Source organism: Micromys minutus, assembly GCF_963924665.1.
Source record: "Micromys minutus genome assembly, chromosome: 19".
Lineage (NCBI taxonomy): Eukaryota > Metazoa > Chordata > Mammalia > Rodentia > Muridae > Micromys > Micromys minutus.
Window position 1 is genome coordinate 18,070,202 of NC_137954.1, and position 12,365 is coordinate 18,082,566.

At 46.0% G+C, this 12,365-nt stretch overlaps 1 protein-coding gene across 2 annotated transcripts in view; it reads right to left on the reverse strand.

The window, feature by feature from the left end:
* LANCL1 (LanC like glutathione S-transferase 1) overlaps positions 1–9,746 on the reverse strand; it is a 32,540-nt gene extending 22,794 nt beyond the window's left edge. Inside the window, exons 1-3 of one of the 2 annotated variants that reach the window (XM_080932845.1) lie at positions 9,696–9,746; positions 9,415–9,511; positions 4,810–4,927 (exon numbers count right to left, since the gene is read on the reverse strand). In XM_080932845.1, the coding sequence (XP_080788971.1) occupies positions 4,810–4,927; positions 9,415–9,495 (199 nt within the window). In that variant the 5' untranslated portion in view covers positions 9,496–9,511; positions 9,696–9,746. The remainder of the gene's footprint in view (positions 1–4,809; positions 4,928–9,414; positions 9,512–9,695) is intronic. The other variant, XM_080932844.1, reaches the window with a different exon arrangement.
* Between the last annotated feature and the right edge of the window lie 2,619 nt (positions 9,747–12,365).

Here is a 12,365-nt window from a genome sequence, read left to right on the forward strand (position 1 = left end):
TCTTCAGACACACCAGAAGAGAACATCAGATCTCATTACAGATGGTTGTGAGCTACCATGTGATTGCTGGGATTTGAACTCAGGACCTCTGGAAGAACAGTCAGTGCTCTTAACCACTGAGCCATCTCTTCAGCCCTCAAATTCTTTTTATAATTACAAAAAATGCTGAATTGATTGGTCATATGCAATTCTTAAATGTTGTAGAGTAAAGGTATCCATATCCTGAGATCTTAAAAACATTTTCATTTATAAAACGTACACAACGAACACCAATGTAGTAGTTAGCACAAAACTTGCACACAGACTCCCTAAAACTTAAAGGGCATGTCTCATGAGCCAGGCTTGCTGGACAGAAGCTTGTCATCGTCGCCCGATGCTGTGAAACCTAAGAACTCAGCCTTGCTCTGCTTCTCTTTCTCAGTTGTGACAGGACACAGAAACATGGCTAGACTCCACACCACGGCGCTGTTCTGAGGCACAGAGCATGAATTAGAGGAAAGCACTGAACGTGATGTGTGCCTTCCTCTCTGGTCCCTGGTGTCCACGCACACACTCTTGCTCCTGTCACTAGAATGCCCGAGTGACGGCTGACAGGACAGTGTTGTCACCTCTCCTCTTTTCTCCTCAGGGTCACAGAATCCTGCTTCTCCATCAAGGTGTAAATGCCAGGGGGATGGGCTTAATGATGGCCTCTCACAGGTGAAGCACACAGTTAGCACACACCCAGTTCTGTACAATATCCCCGAGTTCCACTGACAAAAACCAAGAGAGTTCCTGTTGCAGAACAGTGTATCTGTGTGCGTAGCGTGTGTGTTTACATGCATGTAGACCTATGTATGTGGAGGTCAGAGGTTAATGTTGGGTGTTTTCCTTGGTCAATTTATACCTTATGTGCTGAGACAGGGTCTCTTGCTAAACCTGAAGCTCGCAGATTTGGCTAGTGTAGCCAGTGTGTCTGTGGATACCCTCTTCACCTCCTGAGCGCTAGGGATTACGGGTGGGCTGCTATGCTCTCCTGGGTCTTATGTGGGTGCTCTCTACCCTGAACCATCTTGCCAGCCCCTTATTTACTTCAAGTTTTGTTTAACCATGTACACATTACCTCTACCTCTTACTAATAACATATTTTGTACATATGTGGTTATTTCAAAGTTTACCCTTATCTGAGCCAGAATTAACTACCAGCCCGAACTATCAGGGCGAAAAAAATATAATAAATCAGATGATAAGCTTGCAAAGCACGTATCACACAGAGGTGCCCAGGCAGGAAGTCAAAGGACCTTGGCCCCATTAGTCTCAGGTCTAGCTGAACGACAGAGAACGGGAAAAGCTACAGCACCCATGCATTTGGATATAGGTACACATGCAGTACTACACACATGCTGTCTGCTCACTGAACCCTGTCACCTTCAGGGTGACAGAGCAGGTGACAGCACATGCCAGGCATCATGGAGCCGGCAGCCTCATTGTGGAGCTGTAAACCTTCAGAATCATGAAGGGCACATAGTGTGACTGTGGGGTTTCGTGATGTGTGACAAATGTGTGTACAATACAAGCAAATAAAGACATTTAGAGGCCACAGAAGCCAACAGGGTTTGAAGGACAACACAGGGGAGGTGGAGAGCGAGGTCATCGTTAGAGAAGCCGCGGTCTCTCCTGGAGGGGAGGAGCACTGAGCAGCAGGCAGCACAGGATGTAGTGTTCGAAAACAGTTCTCCATAACAGGCTTTATGGAGAACCCACTATGTGTGAGATGAAGACTCTGATTTCAAAAATTAAAAAAAAAAAATGTTTGAGTTCCTTTGGAAATGAAGAAAGGGCAAAATATTGCTTGATTTAAAAGTATTTTAAGACCCTAGTAAAGGTCTTTATTCTTATAAAAATCCTGACCCAAGTGGACAGACATTAGAGAGAATTTATAGATGGGAAAAAACTAGGACCAAGTGCTGTACTACAGCCATTTAAGGTGGTCTTGCTTGTAGATAGGAGCTCTAAAATACTCGTTGGTTTTATCTCAAAGTCTGTGTCCTTTTTCGTAATGAAATTCCAGCTAACAGACTACATGAACTTCTTAACAGCAGTGATCATATGACTGCGACAGCGGTGCACACTGTGCGGAACTTGAGCAGTGTGGGGCATCCACGAAGTCTAAGGGAAGGAAACACATCTTTCTCTGGTTGAAATAATAGCTGGTCCTGAGCAGCCATCCTGACCGAGGGCCAGAACTAGTGGCTAAAGACTGAGAAAGCAGCAAAGGGAACCTGGGTCCTGTTGCCTACGTTGACAGCCAAGGCTTCCGTGTCGGCCTTCAGCTGTCCCTCCAGGCCTTTTCTGTACTATTTAAACTGATGATCGGATTCCATTCCCAATCCTCATTCTCCGAGAATCAGCACTGGCTATCAGCCACATTTCTACTAGAGAATAAGATCTCAACTAAAACATTCTAATGAACTGTAATCCCAGCCTTGGCTCACACCGACCGCACTGTAAGCTAACGACAAGTTGTAATAGCTTTTGCCGGTCACTGACAAATGCTCAGCAGATGTCAGTGTTCAGAGAGCTTGATAGGACTTCGACAATAAAATAGCATTTCCTAAATTAGCAGATAAGTTCGCAAAAAGAGCAAGAAGAAGGTAGTCTTTGTAAAAGTAAGGTCACAAGTTCCAAATTTCATACTGAGAAAATCCAAAATATAGTATGCTGTTTTTTTTTTTTTTTTTAAAAAAAAGCATTATTTTTAGAAAGCTACCTGGGTGTACATCAACTGCACACAAAGGCAGCTCCGGTCAGGTAGCCACTGCTTTGGCACATGGTAGCAAGAACTCTGCTGTGATCTTCCTGGATGCAGTGCTGGTAGTCAAACAGCAGTAGTCACTAGACAGTAGCCTGTAAGCTGTAAGGTCGCTGAAGGCTCACACATTTTCACTGCCTGTGGCTGAATCAGTGTTCTCTTAGTCAATCAGAGCTTTACATTCCTTTGAGTGAATACTGGCCCAGGACAGCCTTTTATGTATTAGAACGCTGGAAGAGACAGTTTATTTTAGGCAGAAGAGTGGCATTCTAACAGCAGAGAGGACATTGGGAACCCTGTCTCAAAAGCTCTTAGCAAACATTTCTGCAAGGTTTTAAGCTTCAGAAATGCACCAGCGGCTGAAGACACGCTTAGCTGCTCGGTGTGTTAGATTCGGACAATTAGCATGGGGCTGCTCCAGCGTAAGGGGCTGCAGCTGAGGAGATGGTGCCAGAAATGGTCTGCAGCCAGGAAGCTAACCTGGTGCATGCTCCTCAGAGGAAAACATGCTCTCAAGGAAGTATGACCTTTAGCTTCTCAACTAACTAGCAAGTCAGGCTGTTTGACAGCTTTCCTGACACTGCCAAGTCAGTCACTCGAATCTAAAAGCATTTCTCCTTCGGCCTCAAGCAATGCTCTCCATAACCCCGTGCGCCTATCTGAATGGCTGACTTAGGGATTTAAGGCCCTTTTTGGAATCTACCCTGGGACTAAGTCTAGCCATGTGTCTCAGGTCAGCCTGTGCCACTTCCTCTGGTCTGAGGTAACAAAATACTGAAACCTTCATGTCTTAGGACGAGATCGGAGCCTGGGCCTTCTGTAGTGGATAACCTGGCAGGGAAGATGTGCATTAACACTCCTGCTCTCTTTTCTTCAAGTCCTGTTAATTTAAATAAAGACGGCAGGTTCTTTATTAATGAGATGAGTGTCATTTATTCTACGGCTGAACCACAGTAGGTAATAAGGGAAACTTTGATACAAAATGCTTTCCTTCCAGTCTCCTCTTAATGGTTCTTGTGTTCAGCCTCTAACATACATACCAGACTTAAAACTCAACTCTAAGAAGTGTGGACCAGCGTTAGCTTGTCTTAGGCCAGGTGTGGTGTACATGTCATTAATCCCAGCACTTGAGGGTAGAGGCAGCTGGATCACTGAGTTTGGAGACAGCCTGATCTATATAGTGAGTTCGAGGCCTGCCAGGGCTTCATAGTGAGGCCACGTGTCAAGGGAAAAAAAAAAGGTTTCATGTTCTCTCTGCGTTCACAGACATCACGTCTTCTCTAACCTGGCAAGGAAATGTGAGTTCTCACACGCAGAGGGCTGTAAAGAGCCTGCTGTCAGACAATCTCTCGCACGTGGCAGCTCTCCTTCCCTGGCAGCTCACAGATCAGCCTCCACATTTGCCGGTAAAATGCACATTCCTGGCTTCTGCTTATGATTTACTAAGCAACTCAGCTGTGGGCCCCAGAACCTGCAAAGTCCGGAAGCTTAAAATGGAGCCTCCAATTATTCCACGTGTGAGGGAAACACTGTGCCCCTGGAACGAGTTCCTCAGTATTCTGATGGCCCTCTCTGGTTTTTGCAGCAGGAGGCTAACTGCGGTCCCTCAGCCTCCCCCACTCCCACCCACCCCCACCTCCCTCCAGAGCAGTGGCTAGTTCGTCCCCTCATTCACAGACCTGGCACTAATTGCGATCCTTACAGATCCGAGTGTTGGATGGGTGTTTAAAGTGACATTTACGGACTTGTTTTATTCCGAGAAGATGACGCTTCTTTGCCTCTATTCTAGGAACATCTTCTAATCTAACTACACCATGCGAAAACAATTTTCCCCTCACATTAAACTCCCCAAAGCCGGACATGAATACCCAGTATGCTTGCCTGTGGGCCGGGGAGCAGCACATGCCCAGCACACAACCACTTAGGTGGCCACGCAGGCTGTGCCCACACCTTACAGCCTGGGAAGGCGTGCACTGGTTCTCAGCAGTGCGCATGCTAGCCCGGTCTGCATACTATACCTGCCCAGCCGGTGTACCCAGTGCCGTCCCGAGGGTCTGCAGACTTTAGGCCTCTCTCCATTTGCTGAAGAAGCTCCCGAATCTTATTGGTTAGGCGATGTGAAAACTCAGGAGTCAGCTGCGGAAATTAAGCAAGAATATTTTTAAGAAGAGTAAAAAGTCGATCAATAGTAGCTTTATGATGACATTTTCTATTCATGGAAATATTATCATATAAAACTTAAAGCAGCTTTACAGGTTTTTTAGAAACCACATAGGGAACTCATACTATTTAAGACAACACGTTTATTTTAAAAAGTTATCGAGAGCCAGGTTAAAGTGGTGCATGCATTTGGGGCTGCTGCAGGAGGTCAGCTACATTGAGGCTAGTCTAGGCTACACAGTCAGACCTAGTCTCAATAGAAAAGAAAGTCATTTTCTTTCTTTTTATTGTGTAAGACAAGGTTTCTTTGTGTACCTGGCTGTCCTCGAACTCAGAGATCAGTAGGCCTCTGCTTCACAGGTGCTGGGAATAAAGGTGTGAGCCACTCCTGCCCAGCTTAACTCCACTTCGTTAAACTGCAGCTGCCTTCCTGGAGAGTAACGCCTATCCCACGGTTTCTTAAAGGCCACCTACTATGTGCCATAACTCTATGGCTGAGGCTCTGAGGCTAGTGACACCCACGTGATGGCCTACAAAATGGATGGGCAAGCTGAGGGTCACAGGTCATAATCTTATTATTTTAAAAATCTCTTTTCAGGGATGCTAACCCCAGAGGCTTGCACTCCCCCAGAAACAACTCACAGACTGTATGAAGTCCAAGAAATAAAGAAAACAAAAACTATACATATATTCACAAAACAAGAAGACTTTGACTATTTCCATGTTGCGTTTTGTTTTGCATGTACTTTACGCTTATTGCAACTAGTACGTTTTCAATGCATATTGTCAAGCCCTTGAAAAAAATCAAGTACTGACTAAAAAACATATTCACATGGTTTTATGTAAAATTTATTTTAATGTCTGAAAAAACAGTACTGACAAAAATGTATAATTTTAAGCAAAAAATGTTTAAAATCTTTAAAAAAAATAATAAGCTGTTAGTCTTTTGTGTAGATGGAAATATCTCAAGAAACACTTCTTGTTATGATTAATAATTTGAGTCTTATTTGTAACAGATAAGAGACCAATGTATTTTCCATGTATTTTCATGTTAAAAAAAATAAATCTTGTTTTGAAGACAAAAAAAAAAAATCTCTTTTCAATTTTATTTTTATTAACTTATGTATGGGTGTTTTGATGACTTGTACGTCGGCGTACTATGTGTGTGTTTGATGCACTGGGAGGCCAAAAGGGGGTATATGACCTCCTGAAACTGGAGTCATAGACAGCTGTGAGCTGCCGTGTGGGTGCTGGGACTAGAACTTAGGTCCTGTGAAGTGCAACATGTGCTTTCAAATGCAGCCATGTCTTCTGCTTCCCCACCAAGGCATACTCTTTATAAAGGCAAGTGGGAAGTCGTTTCGAAGCACTGTCTGTGACTGTGTGTATTAAAGACTACTGTCAATGTATCAACTCGTCAGGAACACGCTATGACTCCAGACTGCCATTCCAAAAAAAAAAAAAAAAAACCAGTGAGATCTCAAACCAGGGCTGAGGACCTCCCCATTTGCAGACAGGTGTTTCATCATGAAATGACTGTGATAGCAAACCTACACTGGCCATCAGCAGAGTTTGTCTGATTTACTATTCCGAGTCCCGCTGTGTGTGTGTGCGTGTCTGCCTGCTCATGCATGCATGGCTGGCACCTGGGTAGAGGTTAGAGGTCAACTATCAGGAGTCAGTTCTCTCCTTCCCCTTGGGTCCTCAGCTTGCCTGTAAGTGCATTCACCTGATGAGCCATCTCATCGTGAGCCCTATAATCTCCTTTATAAGAACACCTTAGGTGAAGGATAGGCTCTGATAGTCACGTGTCTGCTTTACAAGCATGAAAGCTTGAGTTGGACCTGTAGAACCAGCATAGTAAAAAGTGGGTTACACTGGCATGTGCGTAGAGCTGAGCATGCTGGCATGTGCTTACAGCAGGGCAGGCTGGCATGTGGTTATAGCATCTTAGAGCTGCAGAGAAAATAGGCCAATTCTTGGGGTTCAGTGGACAGCTAGTCTTGTGCCTACTTGTCAAGTTCTATGCCAGAAAGTCTTGTTTAAAAAAAAAAAAAAAAAAAGACAGCACACAGGGAGCAACGGACATTATCCTTTAAGCTGACACCTGTGCATGTCTCCAGCACGCACATGCAAAGTGGCTCTTAAGCCTGGAGGAAGGCAGTGTCATAAAGTCCTAACGCTAATCACTTTCAAAGGTTCACCTCTGAGGAGCGTCCCTGGTGAGGCGTGTGGCCACTGAAGCAGAGTACCACAAAGAATCCGCAGCTTGACAGACACTCGCCTGCTATTTAACAGTCTCCGACTAAAGGTCAGGACTGCAGTGAGGATTGAGATGCGTTTAGTAAGGTATGATGGATATGAAACGGTTTGTAAGGCTCGCAGAAATCGGGGAGTAGCTTGGCGTGGCCTTAAGCCATCCCCTGCACAGAGGCCACCTGCAGTGCACAGACCTGGATGGCCTGACCTCAGGAGGTCACAGTGACAGCGTCTCAGCCTTGGGGCAGGAGTCACTTTCTGCTAGGCACACATTTACAAAGGTGACCTGCCTGAGAAGACTGGCTGCTTGTGGCAGACCGCATCACTGAAATGGAAAGTGTGAGGAGTCCAGGAAGGTGCCCGGAGACACACAAGCTCCTTCTGTATCTGTTTTAACATGGAGGCAGCCAGGTCTCCAGGATTTGGCCTTTCAGGTTCAACAGGAGGATTTAAAACAGATGCCACTTTTTTTGTAGGATTCCCAAACTATGGCTCTGGGATTAAGAGTTTGCATTTGTGTACTTTTTTTGTCCCTTAGAAATGAATTAAAGTTAGGCCGGGTATGGTGGCATGCATCTTTAATCCCAGGACTAAGGAGGTAAAGGCAGAGAGAACCTGGTAAATCAGAGGACACCCAGGACTTCATAGTGAGGTCCTAGCCAGCTGTAGCTACACAGTGAGACACTGCCTTAAGGAAGGAGAGGAAAGAATGAACGGGTGATTTTGAGAGCTGGATGTGGTGGCTCACACCTATAACTAGTGCTCAGGAGGCTGAGGCAGCATCAGCAGTTCAAAGCTGTGAAACATGACTACGCAGAGCGTGTAAAACACTGCATGTACTACACACATCTTAATGCCAGCACTCCTACAGCAAATGTCAGCCGGACACAAGTCACCCAGAGGCTCTGGGCCTGCTAGCCTGGAGTACAACTGCACAGTAGCAGAAATAACAGAGATTGTGCCTTAACAAGGTGTAAGGCAAGAAAGACCTCTACATGGCTGTAACACGTATGGACCTGCACATCACCCACGTGAGACATAGGCATTAATTGTTTGAAGCAACAAAAGGTAATAACAATATTAATGATACTGTGTGTAAAAGCATTACTTATGTTCTCTAGGCGCGTCCTCTGCCAAGTCAGCACAAAGTGGCACACCTACTTCTCTCCCTCTGATCAGACAGGACTGACTCAAACCTTGGCTTCAGGTCTGCTGAGGCAGGCAGAACACGGGCCCAGAGGACGACAAGAAGGCCCCCGGGGGCTCCAGGCAATTACACAAAGCTTTGTCAGGATATACATTTTGATACCTTCCCACAATGCACCTCCTGGGTCCATCTGTCCTACTGTATGATGACCAACCAGGGTGTTCTCAGGGATGAGCTGACACCACTTGAGCCACACATTATTTGCGAACTCCTCACAGCTACCTAAAAACACTCCCCCTCCTTTTTTGTTTTTTTTTGCACAGTCATGGCATTTCAAAGAAATACTTGGATAAAACGTTTAAAATGTTACACTTTTACTCCTAGTGCAGGGGAGGCTGATGCAGGAGGATAGTGATTTCAAGGCCAGCCTGGGCTATTGTTGAGTTTAGCCTGGGTTACAAAAGAGTGCACAAAAACAGGTCACTGGTACCACACCCCAGACTCTCTTCTCGAAGGGCCTGGTGGAGTGCAAACCAGTGTAAGTATGAATGGTTTATCTAATCTCTGGCTCACCGCTCTCAAGACTTCGAAAAACGGTAAAATTACAAATTATTTTGGGCCTGAGGGATACATTTCTGTCAGCACCATGCCTTTAAAGTCGTCCTCTCCACAGACCCATTTGCTCTCATTACTCTGTCCAGACGTGTGCACACTCCCTAAGGAATAACGGGGCACCTATGAAAACAGCTGGGTTCCTCATCTCCCTTAATGCCACTTAGGGAATGAACTTCGAAGACAATTTTTATAACCGATATTCTCAGTACCCGAGGTTATTTCTTCCATGGTTAGTGGTGTTGATAATAGATTTTTATTCTCTAGGCAATACGTTAGGACTCAGGAGATCCCGACTTAGATACTTATGTAAGTCTGATTTAATCACACATCTTTGGCTGGGAACAGATGGGCGTCCCCATCCTCGAGGCAGAAGTGACGTCCTTCGGAGCCCCGGGGCTGGGGGAAAGAGGGTAGGTAGCGATGCAGCCAAGCCTCAACTCACCCTCCCAGTAGAATCAAAATAGCTTTCGGCCAGCGACTTGTTATAATCGGCATAAGGATTCGGAAAGGCCCTCTGAGCCATGACGCCGCAAGCGAACCTGCAGAACAGGGGAAAGAGAGATCTCAAGAGGGGCCCGGGCTCGGGGCTGGGATGCGACTGCAGGCGCTTTGGCAGCCCTTTCCCTCCAAGCGGCCCCCGGCAGGCAGCAGCTCGGCAGGCGCGCGGGACAGCGGCCGCTGCTCGGAGCCCCGCGGGAGGAAGGGAGCCCGTTTTTCACCCACGTCCCACGGCCACAAGTGGGTGTACACGAAGATGATGCAGCCCGCACGCCTCGCCAGCGGCTCCGCAAACTGCGCAGCGCGGACCATAACAGACGCGGCGCATCTACCGCCCACTTCCTGTGGGGTCTGGCCAATCAGCGGGCACGGTGAGGCGGAGGCCCGCCTCCTGCCTTATGGTTCTTAAAGACACAAAGTACTTTCTGATGCTTTTCCTGGGTAGAGAGAGGTGGTGAGGCTCCGGGTTTCCTAAGCTCATTTATAAACCTTGCTTAAAGAAACTTCAGTGCCACATCCCAGGAGTTCGAAGCCGCCTTTACCTGCAAAGGGAAAGGACCTTTTTCAAGTCTATACACCGGAGTCTTAACTACAGCCGATGAGAAGAAACTGGGGAGGTGTCTTTGCCTTTTCATCTTCTAATTACCTTTCTAAAAGGAGGGAAAAAGAGACACAGAAAAGACAATGAAGGAAACAAACAACCAACCCAGCCAACCAACAACAACAACAAACCCACGTGGCCAGCAGGTGGTGTCGCACCCCTTTAATTTCATCATTAGGAAGACAGGGCAGAGGGAGGCAGATTCCATGTCAACCTGGTTTACAGTAGAGCGAGTTCCAGGACAGCCAGGGGAAACCAGTCCCACCAGACCAAGGCCACCACACCCCATCCTCACAGAAAAACAGGATATGCTAAACACTGGGGACATTCTTTTCTTCAAGGCGCTATGGAAGCTGTGGATAAGTCCCAAGCGAAAATATGTGAGAACTTAACGCAAAAACTCAAGTCAAAAACCCTTAGGAAAATTTGTCTGCTCAGTAGCCTGAATTGGACTTTGGTACTACATTTTGAACCCTAAAAAAAAAAAAAAAAAAAAGACAAAGACTGGAGAGCCATCTCAGTGCTTAACAGGCTTCTTGTGTTTTTTTGTTGGAGATGAAATCTTACCTGGGACACATTGCGACTGCTCTGTTCAAAGAATGTGGGGTTAGTTTATGTCTGTCTTCGGCAGGAGATATGCCTGGGGGCTGAGAGTTCTTGCTGGTCTCTTGGAGGCTCAGAGTTTGATTCCCAGCACCCAGGAGGGAGGGAGGGAGGGAGGGAAGGAGAAGAGAGGAAGAGAGAGTATGAATAAAATAAAATAAATCAAACCATAAAATGTCATTTTATTTTCCCTCTCTCTTGATTAAGGGGCACACCTGCTCCTCCTGAATCAAGTTGACCCCAGTTCTCTCCCGAGAAGTTGCTTTAGACTTACAAAAAGCGTTCCATTTTCTTAAAGATAACATTTGATCTCCCAGAAAATTCATTAGTTCAATTATCTCAGCATATTCATGCAGAGTTAGTAAAGGTTTTTAGTGACTATTAGGCTGGAAATATGGAGGTTTGGAGGAGCATCTCATTAGAGAGGAAAGGAAAGGAGTGAGGCATTTTATATTAACTATATTATTGTAATTATATTAATTAGTATTGCAAGCCCAATGTCATGATATCCCCTCACAGGCTTTACATGAGCAATTGAAGTTTCTGTGACATGTAAATACACTAATGACGTACAGAAGGAATAACTCAGTAGAGCATAGTGCTGTAACCAGACAATGCTTGACCGGACGACCATGGACGGGAAGATGGGAACATGGGATGTCGGAAGTCTGGAAGTTTGGAAGCAGCATGCTGGTGGCTGAAAGACCTGAGAAGGATGTGCCATGTGGACAGTATAATGGGATGCTGAGCTCCCAGAGGGACGGTGACACAAGAGTAAGCGAGCCAGAGGCGTCCGTGGTATCCTCTGGGACAGTGACACACTGAGTCTGGTCATTGCTGGTTTTCTCTGTGGCTGGAGTCAGCTAAGTCCTGCCATTCTCCTGTGTCCGTCCGTCCTCTCCAAACATGGGATTACAGTTCCTATTATATCTGGCTTTTGTGTGGGTGCTGTGGATCTGAATTCACACCCCCGTGCTTGTGCAGTAAGTGTGCTCTTACACACAGACATCTCTCCAGGCCAAAGTACATGGTCTGTCTGTCTGTTGGTCCACCCATCCATCCATCCATATATCTATCCATCTATCTAAATATCTTAGGTATACCCATTCTATATACCAGAGGTCAACTGCTGAACCATAGGACATTTTCAAAACTATCTCCCTCAATATTAATTCTCCAGTACTGTTACATTGCTCTAGAACCACTGGACCAGTTTATCAATTTTTGTCACATGTCATTCAGAGCAGCATCTCTGTTCTGGCCTGAGGGGTGGCGGGGTCAGGCAAACTCAGGCATTCACAGGCTGGTCTTAGAAACCATCACTTCCTTCATGTCTCCACTGGTGAGAATTAAGTCACGTGGCTGTGACCAGCTGCACAGGGAGCTATGAAATTAGGTCATCTTTTGACCTACTCTGCGTGAAACTTTGATGTCTGAAGGAGAGACCTGGTTTGGTGGGTAGTAGTCTCCTATGATCTGTGGAAGTACTAGTAACTGCTAACAGCCATGTGCTAGCTTAAGGGGAACACAGTTAAGTCGCTGTGGTGCCCACTTTGCCTCTGACCTTGTTGAATGCACCATTGCTGCTTATAGAGCATCCCCTTGAACTTTGTGAATTCTGTCATTGAGCTAGAGGAGATAGACCACGAGATTCCATATTATTGACTTTTTTCCAGAAACATCTTCTCTAA